The 21,367-nt window shown below is 36.7% G+C and overlaps 1 protein-coding gene across 1 annotated transcript in view; it reads left to right on the top strand.

The window, feature by feature from the left end:
* Positions 1 to 11,309: 11,309 nt before the first annotated feature.
* The window catches only part of LOC124554918 (protein unc-79 homolog), an 859,177-nt gene continuing 849,119 nt past the window's right edge, over positions 11,310 to 21,367 (top strand). Inside the window, exons 1-4 of the mRNA XM_047128608.1 lie at positions 11,310 to 11,425; positions 14,382 to 14,501; positions 17,724 to 17,885; positions 17,976 to 18,146. Of these exons, the coding sequence (XP_046984564.1) occupies positions 11,404 to 11,425; positions 14,382 to 14,501; positions 17,724 to 17,885; positions 17,976 to 18,146 (475 nt within the window). The 5' untranslated portion in view covers positions 11,310 to 11,403. The remainder of the gene's footprint in view (positions 11,426 to 14,381; positions 14,502 to 17,723; positions 17,886 to 17,975; positions 18,147 to 21,367) is intronic.

The raw sequence follows: 21,367 nt of genomic DNA on the forward strand, positions 1-21,367 counted from the left end.
TATAATTCATGTTAACGTAGTAGCTTAACATTTTCCAATTGTGTGATGGACACTTGCTGTTCGATCCTTGCACTATTAGTCCAAAGCACTAGTCCAAAGTTTCTTGATGTTCAGTAATCTGCATAACTGCTTCATTAAATCAGGTGTAAAATTTGTTCGTTGGTCAGTTATTATTGTTTCAGTCATTACGAATTTTCGTATCTACAGGTTCACCATTGCATGTGTTTGTTTCTGCGTGTTGGTTTGGTGTAGCTGTCATAGAAACGAAACATAAGAAATGATACATTATTGTCAACACATAACGGTTTCCTGCTGATGTTTGGTCAAATGTAGTGCGAATATCCATCCCAATCGTTTAAAATTGTTTATCTGGCTTGTGTGATTTATGTAGCATAATTCTGTGGTGACTGAGCTACTGCTGCACAGAATACAATCCTTGACATAATGCATGACATCTTGTCTGTGTGTTATCCACCAGTAATTTTGCGCTACTCTGCATTCCGTTGCCCTGTGATTAGTGCGTCCTGCTACATTCGAATCATGGCCTGCCTCAATGCCTCATTTCATAGTTTCCCTGATACTACTATGCATAGCCTGCACCTAGTCTTCCTTGCTGTCTGGCGAACTGCTGACAATCTAGGACATTGCCCTGCACTTCCTTCCAAATATCCTTGTCTATGGCAGCGTTTTCCATGGCGCGTACCCTGTGACTCAAACTGTCTGCATTTGTGTACCGCTTTCCTGGACAATGTTTACTTCGAAATCAAACTCACTGAGATGCAACACCCATCTAGTCAACCTCCTAGTTGGATGGTAATGTCCTAATAACCACTTGATTGTTGGATTATCAGTTATTACTTGAAAACATCGTTCATATAAATAACATCAGAAATAAATTATTATAAATATTAAAGGTAGCATTTCTTTCTCAGTTGTTGAACAATTCCTCTACAAATTAAACTGTCTGGATGCATTCACTATGCAGTTTTCCTGCCCATCTACATCCTTACTCAAAACACAACTTATTGCTAGATTGCTGGAATCACATGACAGTATACATTGTTTCTGGTAATTTCGAAAGGCAAGAACTGGGCTAGACATTATTGAATCTTTCGTTTTTAAGAATTCTACTTCACAATATGGTGACCAATGACACTTTATTCCTTTCCTTAATCGCTGCATGAGTTTTCTTCCAATTTCAGCGAATTTTGGAACATATTTTAGATATGACTGCAATTCCTTTATTATAGTAGGTGTCGGAAAATGTTTTAAGGGGGCAATAATTCACAGATCGATGCAGGCACTGTTTTGGCGTATAATGTGGCCCAAGCAATGAACTTCTTATAAGATGAAATGGCATAGGACCAGGCTGAGGGTTAAATATGTTGCATGTATATCTTCTTAAACTTTGCATAAATGCACCATTTGCTTGTGAATCTCTTTGGAGGACACATCTATATCATCTAAAACGATCATGATTGATTCATTTTTAATCCCCACAGCGTATCACCAAATAATCTCTGTAAAGTAGGTGGTCCCTCTTTCAGCCCAAAAGGCATGTTGATAATAACCAGATGGAGTTGAAAATACTGTCTTCAGACGATTTTCAGGCACTACATCTATCTGATGGTACCCACTTTGTAGGTCCATAGCTATATAATACCAACACTGGTCCACATTATTTTAGATTCGTGTTAAATTTAACATTGGCTAGGCATCTGAAATTTTATTTTTATTTATTTAAGTAACAGTAGTCACAGCAGAACTGGTATTCTTTCCTGTTGTCTGTTGATTTTTTGGGCATGATGCCAATGGGTGCTGATCAGGGCTATTGCTTGTTGCTATGATTCCATTTTGAAATTATTGACTAATGAAGTCCTCCACAACAGGCTGCAGTTGTTGAAGAACTCGACACAGTTTCTTACAAACCACTGCATAATTTCCAGTGGGTATATGCTCTTGGACTAGAGGCATAGCAGGCAATGGCTGAAGAGTATTAAACAACCTCATGTATTCCTATAAAAGCCTTTCCATGTGCTTCTTGTCCTGTCCCTCTAGATGTGCTACTTCCTTTCTTAGAGTGGTAAAATTGACAGACTAATCCGATGTTGTGTAACTTAATATGAAAATCCTGCCCAACTCACCTTCAATTAGTGTTTCTAAATTACGTATTGGTGAACCAAGCGATAACTGTCCTTCCTCAGGACTAAAATTATCAATACTGAGAGGCACTACTTTGCTGCCTTCACTTTACCTTATGTAAGAAAAACTATAAAATGCAAAACATTTTATCTTATCTTATTCTTCATTTTCAGATAAAAGTTCAATGCGGATTAACTTTTCAATGCCCTCTGAGGTGATATCCTATGAGAAAGGGACCCTGTATATAGTTTAGGTGCCCACCGCTGGCCTAGAGGTGAACCTCGCGACACTAACGATTATTTATTTATTTATTTATTTCTTTTGCCATAAAACCAAGGTGGAACATTGCTTGATTTGATTTGATTTATTGAGCACCCGTTTTATCATGTACAATGATATGGGATTTGTCATATGTTACATACAGAAAAAATGTGAATAACAACATATTATGTAAAAAAATATCAGTGAACAATCTGAATTAAATATATGGGCAAAAACAATTACAGCTTACATGATATAAATTTGTAACAATATAGGACACAAATAAGTTACATATATTCTGTGTATAATGGACAGCAACAAGAAACAATGATTTTAACACTCTATATTGACAAATTAATTAATTTTTGGGTGTAAATAAAAGAGTCTACCCCACGATACAAGTTTGTATATAGTGACTGGTAAGATAGGTGAAGGCACGCTATCTTTCTGAAGAATTCATGTGTTCACTAACACTGTAAAAACTATTACTAATTAACATTCTTTTGATTTCTCTTTTAAAACTGCTCAGCTTCTGAATCCTTTTAATTTTTAAGGGAGGAGCACTATAGAGAATTTTTGGGTAGTATATTGCACTCTTGTTGTACTGGGCTTTCTTATGCACTTCTCTGTGAAAGTCATTACTCTGTCTTGTTGTACAGTCATGGAACTCACTGTTTAAAGAAGAAAACTGGGGTGAGACTTCAGAAAGCATATACTTTCATAGATGTAAATGGATGGAAGAGTCATGATTTTATATTCCTTCAAAAATTCCCTACATGGATAGGTGCAGCTCCTTTTATGATTCTTATCGCTCGTTTTTGAATAATAAAAGTGTGTTTTGCCTGACTTGAATTGCCCCAAAATATGACACCATATCGCAAAAGGCTATGCATAAATGCATAATATGCACACAGTACTGTTTGATCACTGCAGCAATTTTTGAGCATTCTAAATAAATAGCAACATTTACTTAACTTTATATTGAGCACATCTATATGCTTGTCCCACTTTAGATGCTCGTCTAACCAAATTCCTAAGAATTTTGTATTTGGCATTTGTAGTGTATTCTGTTGGCCTAGCTTCACAGTTATATTGGGCTTCACATTATTTGAAACATGTCTGTAATTAATCCATAATGTTTTTTTCTCATTCACAAATAAACTGTTGCAAAAAGCACACAATCAGCTTGTGTTAAATAGTTTGGCAAGTCATTTATGAAGATCAAGAACAACAGGGGTCCCAACACTTAACCTTGGGGCACCTCATAACTAACTTCCTTATAACCGGAAAAGTATGACTTTCTATCATGAACTATTTCTACTTTCTGGCATCTGCCAGATAAATATGACTTAAACCATGCATGAGCAGTACCACGAACTCCATAGAAACTAAGTTTTGTCGAGCAGTAGTTTATGATCAATAATGTCAAAAGCCTTTGATAAATCTAAAAAGACCCCACAATTTACTTCATTATTATCAATGGAATTTAGGACAAGTTTTAGAAAGTTGTATATAGCTGTTTCAGTTGATGTATTCTTTTGAAAGCCCTTTTGTTCATTGACCAATATTCCACTTTTTTTAGGAATGTAGAGAGTCTTCCATGCATTACTCTTTCTATAATTTTTGAAAAACAAGATAACATTGATAAAGGCCTGTTGTTTTTTACATCATAACGATCCCCATTTTTGTATAAGGGTTTTATAATTGATTGTTTCAGCTTTCTAATATATACCATTCCAAGTCTACTTTGGTGTGATGTGCAATCAGGAAATCTATCCAAGAATGATTTCACAGACACTGGCAGCCATGGGAAGAACTTCTACATTAACTCAGAAATTACCTTCCACAACTCGAAAACTTACTGGTACTGTTCAAGTGAGAGTATTTGCATGTCTCCCATCACGCTGCTTAACGCCTGGTGTGGCAGATTTAATTCTACTTTACCAAGTACACCCTTATTTTCCACAGGTACCTGAGGCCCAGTATCTAATAAGAATTTACACAGCTGTCATTTTAGGTAACTGGTCAAAAAAATTTCTGCCACTGATTTCATACTTGTACTAACAGTTCTCTGCAATTACACTTGATATACCATGTATGACCACATCTGAAAAATTTAATACCCATATTAAAAACAAGCGTCTCCTGATGTGGATTCGTGTGGGCTAGGCTCCCGTGCTGAAGAAGGGTGGGGTGTGTAGATGAAGATAGCATGATCATGGTTATAACAACTTCTTTATTGCAACTTGTTTACAATCACTGTCTTCGGAGTGCAAGTAACAATGGTAGGTGAGGTGAATATCAAGGAGTTTCCCATTATGATAGCACTCAGTTTCTGACTGTGCACCATTTCTGCCACCAGTGCTATATTCTCAGATTCCTTTGTCGGAGATGGTAAGACCAGTGGCACTTGCTGCAAGGATGTCAGGCTGCATTATGCTCTAGCGCCTAAGGTCTAGATGTCTTCTTTTGATACCCCAGCGAGGGCAGGGATGGCTAATCCCTCACATACAACTCCCAGGATGGTGGCAAAGTGCAGACCTAACCTGGCATCCATGTGCTTAGCTGGCTGGCAGTGGTTCGTGTTCCACTGGTGACAGGAGCAGCTGCATCATTGATATGGTGTAGAGCAGCATAAGCTCAATGTCACACAATTTCCCAACCGTTCAAATGCTGATGGGCATGTTGTGGTTAGTTTAAATGCTGTTGCTGCTTGCTGATTTTTCGGGAGTCACGGCATTAGTGTATCACTCTGCATTATCTGGAATCAAGGCAATGACAGGCTGGTGTAAACTGCAATGAGTATGGTGGTAGTTCATTCTGGTGACTGGTCTGGTTTCATTACATGGAGGGCTGTGAACACAGGAGAGTCACTGCTCCACTCACCATGAGGGTCGCTAACTGATGCCTGGCTGATTCCAGTATGGCCTGATTACTATCCTGGGGCTCCATTTCTGTCTCAGATACACTGCAACTTTTTCTGTTGACATTACATACTCAGCATGATGTGTTACATGTGGATATATAACCATCTTGTAACTACGAAGACTTTCTGTTCATCTAAAGGAAAGATGAGCTGCTTATCCTTCTGAGGTGCTGCTTTTCCTGTCTGTCATGATCGCCACTATGATCGAAACAAATAAAGAGTATAGTATAATTTGCACATCTGATGGCTAAAATGCAGTTCTACAAATTATAGTAACTATAATAATAATAATAATAATAATAATGATTAGTTGGTTCAGGACAGAACTAAAGAAGCCTCGGACAAGCGCTGTCAGGGTCGGGGACGACGCTTGAACCCTATGCCCGCCCACAATGGTAACGACACTGCTAGCCAACTGGAAAATGATTTAAATCCAAATAGAGATGTTTTGCAGGATATGCTTCCTGCAACCACCCTAGAAGGAAAACAAAGACAGAGGATGAGATGGTCAGATGAAGTTAATCGACACCTCATGTTCTGTTATTACCAAGCAACAAACCTAGGAACCAACACAACTGGATACAGATCACAAGTATACACAACATTTATTACCAGATGCCCAGAATTAAAAGTTTTAACAGAACAACGACTAGCTGATCAGACCCGTGTAATAATAAAAAATAACAGGATACCCCAGTCAGAATTAGAAAACATCAAACAACAAGTACAACAAATACTGGAACAAAATAATGTGCAATCAGAAGAAGAAGAAAATACAGTAATGGACTCAAACATCCCAGAGCAAACAAACAAAGAACAACACGCACCAATTAAACAATCAGGGGAAAACGAAATCTTAAGACAGCCACCAGAACAAGCACAAATAGAACACAAAGTGACACAGATGTTAGATATAGAAGAAAAATTTCAGCTAACATATATAGAATACAAAGACACAAATACAGACATTAGACCATTCTTGCATAGACCACCAAATAACCCACAAGTCGAAACAACAATAAAAACTATCAACACAATCATACACAACAAAATAAATGAAAATACAACTATGGAAGAGTTACAACTACTGGTTTATATAGGAGCACTCACTACACTAAATATACCCACTAGGCAGAGATCAGAACAAACAAACACACAGAAGAAACCCACAAAACCAGCATGGCAACACAGGCTACAGATCAGAATAGAGAAACTGCGAAAAGACATCGGACAGCTAACACAATTTATAAGAAATGAAATATCAGACAAAAAATGTAAAAGGTTAGGTAAAATCTCACAACAAGAAGCAATAGAGCAATTAGATGAAAAGAAGCAGAAATTACAAGCATTGGCCAAACGACTTAGAAGATACAAAAAAAGTGAAAATAGAAGGAAACAAAACCAAACATTCAACAAAAACCAAAAGAGATTTTACCAAACAGTAGATAACACACACATTAAAATAGACAATCCACCAAACATAACAGACATGGAACACTTCTGGAGCAACATATGGTCAAACCCGGTACAACATAACAGGCATGCACGGTGGATACAAGCAGAAACAGACACATACAAGATGATACCACAAATGCCTGAAGTGATAATTTTGCAACATGAAGTCACCCGAGCAATTAATTCTACACACAATTGGAAAGCCCCTGGAAATGATAAAATAGCAAATTTCTGGCTAAAGAAGTTCACCTCAACACATTCACATCTAACTAAATTATTTAACAGTTACATTGCAGACCCATACACATTCCCTGATACACTTGCACATGGAATAACCTATCTGAAACCTAAAGATCAAGCAGACACAGCAAACCCAGCTAAATATCGCCCCATAACATGCCTACCAACAATCTACAAAATATTAACTTCAGTCATTACACAGAAATTAATGACACATACAACACAGAACAAAATTATAAATGAAGAGCAAAAAGGCTGCTGCAAAGGAGCACGAGGATGTAAAGAGCAACTGATAATAGATACGGAGGTGACATATCAAGCTAAAACTAAACAAAGGTCGCTACACTACGCATACATTGATTACCAAAAAGCCTTTGATAGTGTACCCCACTCATGTTTACTACAGATATTGGAAATATACAAAGTAGATCCTAAATTAATACAGTTTCTAAACATAGTAATGAAAAATTGGAAAACCACACTTAATATCCAAACAAATTCAAATAATATCACATCACAGCCAATACAGATTAAGCGTGGAATATACCAAGGAGACTCATTAAGTCCTTTCTGGTTCTGCCTTGCTCTGAACCCACTATCCAACACACTAAATAATACAAATTATGGCTGTAATATTACTGGAACATACCAACACAAAGTCACACATTTGCTATACATGGATGATCTAAAACTACTGGCAGCAACAAATCAACAAGTCAACCAATTACTAAAGATAACAGAAGTATTCAGCATTGACATAAATATGGCTTTTGGAACAGACAAACGTAAGAAAAATAGCATAGTCAAGGGAAAACACACTAAACAAGAAGATTACATATTGAATAACCACAGTGACTCCATAGAAGCGATGGAAAAAACAGATGCCTATAAATATCTAGGATACAGACAAAAAATAGGAATAGATAATACAAATATTAAAGAAGAACTAAAAGAAAAATATAGACAAAGGCTAACAAAAATACTGAAAACAGAATTGACAGCAAGAAACAAGATTGGTTCAAATGGCTCTGAGCACTATGGGACTCAACTGCTGAGGTCATTAGTCCCCTAGAACTTAGAACTAGTTAAACCTAACTAACCTAAGGACATCACACACATCCATGCCCGAGGCAGGATTCGAACCTGCGACCGTAGCGGTCTCGCGGTTCCAGACTGCAGCGCCAGAACCGCGCGGCCACTTCGGCCGGCCAAGAAACAAGACAAAAGCTATAAATACTTATGCTATACCAATATTGACCTACTCATCTGGAGTAGTGAAATGGAGTAACACAGACCTAGAAGCACTCAATACACTTACACGTTCACAATGCCACAAATATAGAATACATCACATACATTCAGCAACAGAAAGATTCACATTAAGCAGAAAGGAAGGAGGAAGGGGATTCATCGACATAAAAAAACCTACATTATGGACAGGTAGACAATTTAAGAAAATTCTTTTTAAAACGAGCAGAAACTAGCAAAATACACAAAGCAATCACTCATATAAATACATCGGCTACACCACTGCAATTTCATAACCACCTTTACAACCCTTTAGATCACGTAACATCAACAGATACGAAGAAAGTAAATTGGAAAAAGAAAACACTACATGGCAAGCACCCGTATCATCTAACACAGCCACACATCGATCAAGACGCATCCAACACATGGCTAAGAAAAGGCAATATATACAGTGAGACGGAAGGATTCATGATTGCAATACAGGATCAAACAATAAACACCAGATATTACAGCAAGCATATTATTAAAGATCCCAATACCACAACAGATAAATGCAGACTTTGCAAACAACAAATAGAAACAGTAGATCACATCACAAGTGGATGTACAATAGTAGCAAATACAGAATACCCCAGAAGACATGACAATGTAGCAAAAATAATACATCAACAGCTTGCCTTACAACATAAACTTATAAAACAACACGTTCCCACATACAAGCATGCACCACAAAATGTACTGGAGAATGATGAATACAACTTATACTGGAACAGAACCATTACAACAGATAAAACAACACCACATAACAAACCTGACATCATACTCACCAATAAAAAGAAGAAATTAACACAACTAATCGAAATATCCATACCCAATACAACAAATATACAAAAGAAAACAGGAGAAAAAATTGAAAAATACAGTACATCCAACTGGCTGAGGAAGTCAAGGACATGTGGCATCAGAATAAAGTTGACATTATACCAATTATACTATCAACTACAGGAGTCATACCACACAATATCCACCAGTACATCAATACAATACAGCTACATCCAAACTTATAGCCGGCCGAAGTGGCCGCGCGGTTCTGGCGCTGCAGTCTGGAACCGCGAGACCACTACGGTCGCAGGTTCGAATCCTGCTTTGGGCATGAATGTGTGTGATGTCCTTAGGTTAGTTAGGTTTAACTAGTTCTAAGTTCTAGGGGACTAATGAACTCAGGAGTTGAGTCCCATAGTGCTCAGAGCCAACCAAACTTATATATACAATTACAGAAATCCGTAATTATTGATACATGTTCAATTACCCGAAAGTTACTAAATGCAATATAACATATACCGTACAGTTAAAAGGAAGTGACGCTTGATCAAGGTCCGCGTCACATCCCATTTTTAACCAGACTTAACGTCTGAGAAAGTAAAGAAATAATAATAATAATAATCATTGGAATAATTTGTTTAAATAGCTGAGGATTCTGACAGCACCATCTGCAAACATCCTAAACTATTATTAATTCTAGTACAAGTATTTTTATCTATGTCCTTGGAGCAAGAGATGTATTTAACATACTTTTACAAAGAAAAATAATGAGCAAATCAAAACAATATTTTCTACCAGAAAACCAAATTGTCCATGGAGATTAAAGAAATAAGTGAAACCATTATTTTTAAAAAGCCATTTAAAGTAATTCTCTGAAATAATGCTTATTCTATTGCAAAGATTTATTTAGATAACAAAAAGTTGGTACTTGTAAAGAGCAATATGAATAACTAATAAAATACATTATACATCAACAGTATAGTACACGATACTGGAGAATTGTAGGGCTAAGATCTGTGTTGGATAGTACCAAACTTCTTTTGCCTTCGTGAGTGCCTCATCTTCTTCTCTGTAGAGGGAAACTACTACAATATTACGAACCGACTGAACAAGAACCATGAAAAAACTAATAGGAAGCTCACCCTGCGGTCCGCAGGAAGGGTTTGTGCGTAGTGCACACGGCGTATCCAATGGTCTGCACTTTGTGCAGCAACTGAGGGAGATTACGCAATGATTCGCGCACATGACTTGTAATCGGGAGGATGGCAGTTAAAATCCGTGTCCAGCCATGGTGATTTAGATTTCCCATTGGTTTTCCTGAAACACCTTACGTTAATGTTACGATAGTTCCTTTGAAAAGACATGGCTAATTCTCTTCCCTAAAGTGAGTTTGTACTCAGTCTGTAATGACTTTTCAGGTCTAATATCATATTATTCTAAAACTAACTGCAGTCAAATAAACTACTAAGTTATATTCCTCTGATACCAGGACCTCTTCACTATCTTCACAAGGCATTTTACTTTGGTGTACTGACGCTGTATGCCTCGTACAAACCCACATTAATTTACAGTTAAATTAGCTTCCACTGTCTGCACTACTCCCTACAATAAAAATCAAGGCCATGTCAAAATCAATAAAAGAATACAAAGAGAATAAAGATATCAATTATGGGGATTAAACAGGCATTTTTGGTATAATACAGGAAGTAAACGTACCTCTAGTAATAAAATGTGTTATTCTACAAATGTGTGAATAAATATGAAACTAGAAGAACTTTATACATGAATGGTAGCAGATAGTAACATTCTTGAGGATATTTTAGTAAGAGTAGCATCATCCTGCAGGTACAGTGACCTTATATCGTGAAAAAAGAAAGCAGGGTGCTAGTTACTGAGTTACCATTGTGGAATACCATTCAAAATCAAGCCATTTCGTGAATACTTGAATAAAATATAGGTACTCCCTCAAAAAAAATTTAATTTCATTAAGTTTCAGGTCTTTACATTTAATTTAAATTTGTATTTCTCGACATCTAACTTTTTGGTCATTTATCTCAGTTAGATGCGTATATTTTATTATAAGACATGACCTAAGAAATTGATATTTGGCACTTTTAGGAATTATTTTGTCTTACGCAAGAATATCCAGAGCTATTAACAATGGATGCGCTAAACTGGTATATCTGCATTAACTTCGCTGATCAGCGATTATAGCTGATATGTCAATATTTTGTTTGTAGTTTTTCTGCTGGTTGATGTGTTTCTTAATATTTGTTTTTGTTAATTGACATTTACTCGCTGCTAAAATGGGAACAAGAGCTGCCGCCTGTAAGTGGCGTTGGTAACGCCTTTTTAAGCCCTGTCACCTCCAATGTAGCTTTTAATTAAAAAATAAAACACGATGTTTGTAAAATCGTCAACTTTAATATTGTCATTTAAGTACCTTATTATGTAGGCGGCTGAAATTTATGTAGTATTATGTTCAAAATATTGTGATAATTTTATGTAGTTTATGCGGAGGGCACAATCTGCGTAAATTTTCTAAAGTAGCGTCTGTACCACCTGGACGTCAATTTCAAATTTATATTTATACGTATTACTGTTTCAGTACTCATACAATGCAGAAGTGCTCTAATATTATTACGTGTCGAAACTCATAAAATTCTAAGACGGCGGGGGAAGACTGTACTTGTTCAGATAAAGTCATAAGCGTATAATAAATACTATTCTATGTGTAGTTCACATTAATGTAAATTACGTGCATATGATGTAAATCAGTGTGGGGTACACATTCACTTATCTTGAGGAACAGTTGTATTTGAAAATAAGAAATTCCCAATGTTATCAGTTGTAATATTTCGCATTTATCTCAGTAATCACGTGTGTTAATTACAAATATCGTTGTTATTCATGTGTTTTTTATGGTTCACGTAATTCTAAAGCAGTTATGTCTCATGAGTGTAGGAGCCATGTTGTACTTAACTTATGTATTTATGAAATGTTTGTTACTTGAGCCATTTGAGTCGATTGAGACAAAACTGTATTTGCCAATCATATGCGACAAAGTTTTGCAGTTTGGCCGTTCACACTTGTTTTACATTTTATTGTTTTTATGGTATACAGGTGCAGTTTTCCAGTCACTAGTAATTGTACAAGAAGTTGGCTTGTAATAGTCAGGTTCTCAAAGTGTTCGATAGGTTGGAGGTGCAGTTGTAAAATGTATGAATAAAACTGTTGTTCTTGAAGTTAGATGCAATCTTATATTGTATGAGCTACAAACCCTGTATTATGTATTAAGTGATGCATGTGAGGAGCTATGCTGTGATATACTGTGTATTTGTATTTGCAATCATTGTTTACTAATGCCATAAGGCATGTCTGTGTTCTCCGTCTTGTTTTGTTATTAAATTTAAACCAAATATGGTTGAGTACTCTGTAAATGTATAGAATCTATTCATAAAGCTATGCATATGAATTGTGTACCAGTACTTGTTGCTTGGAAATTCACTTTTGCGACACCAGTTTCATTGAAATAGTTTAGGTCATGTTTTGAAAAACCTATTGAATTGCAAATACTGATTATTCTGCAATAGTTGTTGCTGTTGTGAGCTTCATTCTGAAGACAGATTGAATGCAACTCACTACTCTATCCTGCACAAACCTTTTCATCTCTGAATAACTACTGCAATCTGGAGCCATCTATGCATTTGAGCCCGCTTACTGCATTTGTCTCCTAACCTGCTGCTATAATTACACTCTCTTTCTCTTTTTCCCTCCCTTCCTCTTCCCTCTCTCTCCATCCTCCCTCCATATTTCCATATTTTCACTCCCATAAAATGATGCACTCCAGGAAAATAGGACTACCTTCAGAAAGACTTTCTAACTCTTAAATTTAACAAATTTCTGTACTTCATAAATGTTTTTCTTGCCATTGCCTGTCTACATTTGATATCCTGTTTACTTTGGGTATCATCATTTATCTTGGTGCCCGAGTAACAACTTTCTGTGATATAAATAACCTAGGTTTGTGTTTAGGCAACATTTATGTTTTATGTTGATGATATGACTTAGTTTCACTTAAAGAAATGTAGGCTACTGTTACTGTTTAAAGATTTTAGAGAAGTTACAAACTCTTTGTGCTTTTCTTAAGTAATTTTCAATCTAGCTCTTTATGTTAGCACTATGTTACTGGTTTTATCCAGCTATCACCAGTATGTTACTGGCTTTCTATAAATCACTTATATGTGAATGTACTCCAGCCAGACAATTTACTTCAGCTTGTTAAAAGATGATATTGCGTGTAAACTCGGTCAAGAATACATTCCATTACCTTACAGTTAGGCCTACTTAGATATTTGTTCATAATGATAATTTTTAGTCAGTAATAGCAGCTGCTATATTAAAGAACAAAATTTTGGCTATCAGGTAGTTCTAGAAATTTTCAGATGGGACATATATTGAATATAGGCATCATGAGTTTCCAATGATTCTAGGCTTTCTGTAGTCTGTATTCTACTGTGATACATATTAATAACCAAAAAGGCATAAGTTGCTGTTTAATTTTTAAAGGTTCATTTCTTTGTTGTTATCCAAACAAAATTATTTTACAACATAGGAACCACATATTCAAAAGTTACAATTTCTATAAATAAATATACAGTTGACAACAATCCTATTGATGCTGTCTTCTAACATTTGTTGTTATATTCGAATTAATATTAATATTTATTGATCAACCATTGATCATGTACATGGTCTGGGTGTCATCAGGTTTATACATAATAAGTAAATATGTGTAACTACACACACAAATGATATGCATATACAGTATATAACACAACAAACAATATAATAACTTGATAGAAAAATCAAGGGAATAAAAATACCTGATGTACTGTAGTACTTATACTATTATACAGCTTCCCATTTAACTACAAAAACTGTCAGGAGGCATACATACATTTTGAACATTGGTGTTAATTGCTACCTATTTTCCATTTAGTGTAAATAATCTTTAACTGTATAGCAACGTTTTTGAGGAGATAACCAGGTGATTGCTGTGATGTTTTACAGGTTACTCCTAAAAGTCCATTAATTCACACGTCTGTTATCGTAGTATATTATCAAATACTTTGCAATAATTTAGGTGACATTTTGTCAGTTATGCCAACATATAATTAGAAAATCGTACTGCATAATTAGATAAAAAACTTGAATAGTCATACTATCTTCAATTGAAGTGCTACTTTTATATTTCTTTTCTCACTCATCTCTTCTGTTACAGTTACTGCAAAAATTCGGAATCTTCACGATTATCAACTTCGACTTCTGCATGGAATTATGCCTGTGCCATCTGGTGTAGATATTGCCAACACACTGAAATATTTTTCTCAGACATTATTGAGTATGTACCATACTGCATATCATGGAATTTCTTATTTGTCAATGCTTTTGTTGAGTATTAGTAATAAGATGTTAGTGAGCTTACAGAAAAATCTGTCTGTATTGTATGGGTCTTATAGAATGAAATGGCAATGATAGCTTTCGGCAGTCAGGGATTGAGCTTGAAATACAGATTATGCTGTGAAAAATATAACTGCCATTTGGCAAGACTTTTGCAGTTACATGTTCGATAGGTTGAAGAGCTGTAGAGGTTATGTCAGTATTTAAAATAGTCATAAATTACATATAATAATGAAAAGAAGCTTCTTTATTCAGAATTGAATGGATAGTATAAATGTGGAAAAGGGGGGAGGAGGAGGGATGAGAATGAGTTATCATGTAGGGAAAAAATGTGACTTTAAATTTGGTTAAATAACAGCCAATGTTATAAGCGTGTAGTAGTGTTTCGATGTTTTATCTGGATAATATATTCTAGATAACAGTTGGTTTGCTAAATTTAATTACAAAAGACAAAGTGTTTAAAATGAACCACGCTGTTGGTACCCATACATTGCAGGAGTGGACAGAGGTATTGTTTGCATTAAAAAACTCATGCAAGAAGTCTTACATACTTACGATAAAACAATCGTAACACTTCAAAAAGCAAAAAATTCCTTTTCTAATCATGTTACAGATGAAATTTATGTATGTAACTGTGTTTCAATAACAGCCCAGCAGCTCCTAATATCAAGTTGTCAAAGTAGCCTCCGGTATGAAATGCAACATAGGAGGTCAGAGTGTAGGGGATCCCTTGATTCTATTTTTTTTTCTTTACAAGTAGTAACTCACTATGACTGTGCCTTCCAAAGGTCTCTGAAACATAGACCTATACCCACCCATTATTAGCCATCCAGTGTGCACAGTAGTACAAGTTCTGATGTAATGGCAAGATCTTTGAAGTTGTTACTAGTTCAACATCAATTTATATGCTCAGGTATGACTTTATATAGCTCCTAAACATTTTGGGAATTAACCTGAGACATAAAAAGAGGTACTTGTAACTTCCAGTGATGAACAGCCAGTGAATAAAATGTCTATACTGGAATCACTGGCCTTTGAAAACCTACAATTGTTTTTGTGGACAGGAAGAGCATTTTCAAAAAGTGTGGGAGTTATTGAAGTAACAGTGATGATGATGATGATGATGGACAACATCATCTACATATATAACCCCCAAGCCACTGTACGGTGCATGGCAGATGGTATCATGTACCACTACTAGTCATTTCCTTTCCTGTTCCACTCACAAAAAGAGCAAGGGAAAAATGAGTGTCTGTACGTCTGCATACATGCACAAATGTATTTAATCTTATCTTCATGGTCCTTACACAAAACGTACATTGGAGGCAGTAGAATCAATCTGCAGTCAGCCTCAAATGTTAGGTCTCTAAATTTCTGCAATGTGCCTCACAAAAAGACCATCGTCTTCTCTCCAGGGATTCCCTTTTTACTTCATGAAGCATTTCCATGATACTTGTGTGCTGATTGAACCTACTGATAACACATCTATCAGCACACCTCTGAATTGCTTCATTGTCTCCCTTTAATCTGCCCTGGTGGGATCCCAAATAATAGAGCAGTACTCAATAATTGGGTACACTAGTGTTCTGTATGCTACCTTTTTTATAAATGAGCCACACTTTCCCAAAATTCTCCCAATAAAACAAAGTTTAACATTCGCCTTCCTAATTACCAGCATTACATGCTCATTACATTTCATATCACTTTGCAGCATTATGCCTTGATATTTAATCTATGTGCCTGTGTCAAGCAGCACATTACTAATTCTGTATTTGTATTTTACAGGATTGGTTTTCCTACTCATCCACATTAACTTACATTTTCAACATTTAGAACAAGCTGTCATTGATCACACCAACTAGAAATTCTGTCTAAATCAGATTGTATCCCCCTACAATCACTCAAGGATGACACCTTCCCATACACCACAGCACCGTCAGCTGTAAATTGCTATTCACCCAGTCTGCCAGATTGTTTATGTATGTAGAGAATAGGAGTGTTCCTATCACACTTCTTTGTACACTCCTGCTAACACTCTTGTCTCTGATAAACACTTGCTGTCGAGACCAGTGTAATGGGTTCTATTACTTAAAAAAATCTTCGAGCCACTCATGGAAGTGGAAACCTAATCCATATGCACAATCCTTTGTCAGCAGTGTGCAGTGGTGCACCATGTCAAATGCTTTCTGGAAATCAAGGACTACGGAATCTGCCTGTTGCCCTCCATCCATGCTTTGTAGGATATCTTGTGAGAAAATGGCAAGCTGATTTTCAAACAAGCAGTGCTGTCTCGATCATCATCATTATCAAAAGAAATAACACGTACTGCAGCACCATAGATCTGATACAACTTTAACAGGATGTGTGTTGATATTGCAGCTTTTTTATTTACACAGATTGTCAATTGATCTTTCAGTTGAGAATGGATCTGGGTCACATCTTTCCATCATACAAAATTGAGATTGTTATTAACCAATGCACCATAAATGTGGCTTTATTCAGTTGTTTTACACTGATTTTTCAGAACAACTACAAAGTCTTTCAAATATAGCAGAAGGTAATCATCTACCAAATCTAGTGCTACAAATAAGTAATTGTGGGACATAACTTGGAAACAGTGGATAGAGAATATGGCTGCAAGCACCAGTAGTCAAAAAAAATAAGACTTGACGATAGGGTGGTTGAGAATTAGATGTGGCAAAATAAGCAGATATAAGATATCTGACCAATCTTAAGTATTGACAGGCATTATGTTATCGTGCAGGACTCACTGTTCTGTTGTGAAATCTTTACATGAAAATTGTCAGTACTTAATGATGAAGAGAAAAAAGTGAGAGGGGTCAATTTCATTCACTTCAGTTTTTTTGTAATTTTCGAGTAGTTGAGAAAAAAACTTTAATGGTTAAAGTTTCTGTGGAGTAGTATATCTTGTTAAGTACTATCTGTAGAGATTGTGAAAAATTACATACATAATTATCATTTTACTCAGTGTCCAGTTACAGTGTAGTGTGAAACATAAAATAATTTGTTCATAGCACTGCATACCATTAGTAATCAATTTGTCTATAATCAAATCATCATTGTGGCTTCATTTATTTTGTTTGCAGAACTGTCTCTTAATTTTTATCAATTGTATTTAATCTGTTTTTCTTTCAAATAACAGCTGTATTGAAAGATGTGCCTGACTCACCACTTGAGATGTTGAAATGTCAAGAAAAGGATGGGATTCGAATGAGCCTTTATCCCAATCTTGATTATAGGGGTCTCTTTAATGCTGTTGTTCAGCTTGTTGATATTGCACCACTCATACAGTTTGGTCTGCATGGTATGCTACACAAACTCTACATATTCATATTTTTAAATGAGTTTTGATTTTCAAATAGTGATACAGAACTTGTTTCTTTGTGTACTTCAGCATTTGGGCAGGCAATTCTACAGTGTGTGGGCTGTATTTTACCATTTTTGGAACAAGATATGATTGATGCTTTGCCCTATACAGCAGCTTCAACAATTGCTGTTCTCCCATCTACTCTGCATCAAGAGATTGTTAATTCACTATGCTTTTATATACTGCCATTTACAATAAGTAAGTATGTAAAAAAATTTGCTTAAGCTAAAATAAAGACCTGAAGGAAACAGTACATAATTTTCTTTTGTGTAAGTGCCTGTCCAGACTGTACTGTCCCAATTTTAGCAAAGTTATTGCTTTGTGTAATTTGTTAATATGTTGAGAAACAATCTTTTTAATTGTGATTTTTTAGTTGTAAAATAATTAGAATAGAAGTTGCTGAATAGGTAATATGCAATTCTTGTACTCACATTTGCTTGCCTGTGGTATTACTGGGCACTGTAGAAATATTTTACTAAGTGAAGATATCTCTATGCATCCATTAAATTCCTTTTTTTCTTTCTTCACAATACGCATTTAAGTTAGTTACCTCTCTCTTGACATGAGGGGAAGGAATAATCACAAGTCTGCTGAATTTAATAAACTTAATGACCATCGAGGCTCTTGTCAAATGGTGTATTGAGTTAAATGGTGCAGTGGTGAGACACTGAACTCATATTATGTAGGAAGGCAACTGAAATCCTTATTTGGCCATCCTGAGTTGGGATGTCCATGATTTCCCGAAATCTTTGTAAGGTGTCTGCCAGGATTGTTTGTTTGAAATGGCCCACTGAATTCACTTCCTCATGCTACTCTAATCTGAACTTGTGCTCGGTCTCTAAAACCTCAGTGCTGACATGAAATTAAATTCTGATCAATTTTCCTTATTTTGCCAAATGGTGAACATTTTAAAACTTTTGGCCAGTCTGTGCTAAGTACAGCTTGGGAGAATGGGATTGGTGAGGATCTTCCTCCCCCCCCCCCCCCCCCCAAAACTATGCTGTACCACAAGCGTGCGCGCGCGCGCGCACACACACACACACACACACACACACACACACACACACATTGCAACACCATGAAGGTGGCATGGGACAAACATCAGATTAGTATGAAGCATGCTTAGATATGCAAATGATTAGCATTTCCTACAAAGTAGGTGGTAGTAATGCCACCTACATTCTGTCTTTAAGAAAAGATTAAGCTATGGGTTTGTCACTCAGAAGTTGCATTTGAAAGTTGGCTGTTTGTGAGAAGATATTGTAAGTTACTAACAATGTGGTTTACTGTTACACAATAATGCTGCTTATGTTAATCAGGATCATAGGACTCCTGGAAATGTGGAACCCATCAGTTCAGGAGGGCTCTACTTAAAGCCATGCAGAATCTCAGTAGTCCCATGTGACTAGCACCAGGGAGGACAGATGTTTGTGTGTTCAGCCATGCAGAATTGTGCTGCCACATCACGTACACTGGTATCCAAAATTAAAGCAAAAAATTGCTATTTCCCTGTCCTGTATCTAATTCATGATATAATCATACAAACTCTCAACAGATGTCTGTATGTATGATCTTGTTCTGCATGAAAGACAGCATTCTCGTCAATGGACAATCACACAAACGACAATGTCAGGACACGTATCAAATGAATTAGTGTTTGCCGAGTAGTCCCACATCCACAATCGCTGTGTACGCAGTCACAGACAGTGTAGTATGGCACAGAGAAGACACCTACCAGACTCTCTGAGGTAAAGGGCCAGAGGAAGAATGGAAGCAGGCCAGTCACAAACTGATGCGGCCAGATGGCTTAATGTGAATTGTTCTGTTGTTTCTCGGATGTGGTGACAGTTTATAGAGACTGCAACTTTATCCCAAAGACCAACACAGGGCCAACCATGTACGACATCAGAATGGACCGTTACATGGCTGTAAGGGCATGACAGGTACCTATTATTATTGGCATCTGACCTCACAGCATTCACTAGATGTATTATATGGAGGCAAGCGATGCACAGAAGACTTTGGCAGAGTGGCCTTTATTGTTAGGGTACTGCTATATATGTGCCTCTGACATGACTTCACAGAAACGAGCATCTAGAGTGGAGTTGTCAACATGCCTCCTTAACAGTTGAACAGTGGGCCAAAGTTCTTTTCACAGGTGAGCCACGATTTGGTCTGAAGAGTGATTCTTGATGGATTCATATCTGAAGGGAATTTGCAACATGATTTTGGGACCCAAACACTGTGGAAAGAGACCAGTATCAAGGAGAATCCCTAATGGTGTGTGCAGTGATTATGTTGACCACCCAGACACCTCTTTGTGAAATTCTATGGGTGAATTAACAAGATTTAACTGCAGTTGTTGTGATGTGCTGTGGGCCCAGTTTTTGTACGGACAGACGATAATGCCCAAGATCATAGACCATGGGAAATTGATGTTTTCTTGGAAACAGAAGATATTTCATACATGGGATGTCCTGCTTGATCTCCCAATATGAATCCAGTAGAGCATGTATGGGATGCACTAGGAAGATGGGTTAAATCACATCAGCATCTGCCAGTGACTTTCCAAGACTTGCTAGGAGCTCTCCAAGAAGAATGGGCGTTATTGCCTCAACATGAGATTTATGATGTCATTCACAGCATTTTCCATCGTTGTCAGGCCTGTATTGCTGCCACAGGTGGTCACACCTCATACTGAGCACAGTAACCAGTTATCGGAATGTCTGTGCAAATCCTTTAAGTTGGGAGAAACAAAGAACATTTTTGTCTACCATTATGCATGTTGTGGTTGCTTACGTTCTTTGTTCTTTACATTGTTTCTACTTTACTGTTACCTGTTTATATTTTTTGTGGCAAAATAAATGTAACCTTGAAAAATTTCTGTTTGTTTCTTTAATTTTGGACACCAGTATATATTGAGTCAGGAAATGGACTTGTTCACAGCAAGACAAATATCCATTTGTACTGCTAGCAAGGCATCTATTCGTGCCACTTCACTCATGGCAGCAGAGAGATATGCACCAACAATGGTGCGCCGAGCAATAACCCGACAATGGTGCACCCACCAGTAATACTGGGCACAGTAGTGGCACCATGTCAACTTTTCTGACAAGTTCCAGTTCTGCATACAGAATCATGATGGTGTGTGGAGACACAAAGGAATATGAATATTCCCAGATGGCATTCTTTATTGTCATATGCCACAGAGTTGAAGTAGCATGAAATGAGATATCTGTATTTGTCATTCAAGCTCAGTTCGACTCCATGCCCAGCTGGCTTAGAGGCATTGTTGGTGATAGTGGTGACAGCTCTGTGTACTAAATTCCGCACCTTGTGTTATTTTTTAGTTTAGTTTTTTTGTATGTTTAGTTGATTGTATTTGTGACTGCTTGCCATGATGTGGTACATGTCAGTTC

Source organism: Schistocerca americana, chromosome X (genome assembly GCF_021461395.2).
Source record: "Schistocerca americana isolate TAMUIC-IGC-003095 chromosome X, iqSchAmer2.1, whole genome shotgun sequence".
Taxonomy (NCBI): domain Eukaryota; kingdom Metazoa; phylum Arthropoda; class Insecta; order Orthoptera; family Acrididae; genus Schistocerca; species Schistocerca americana.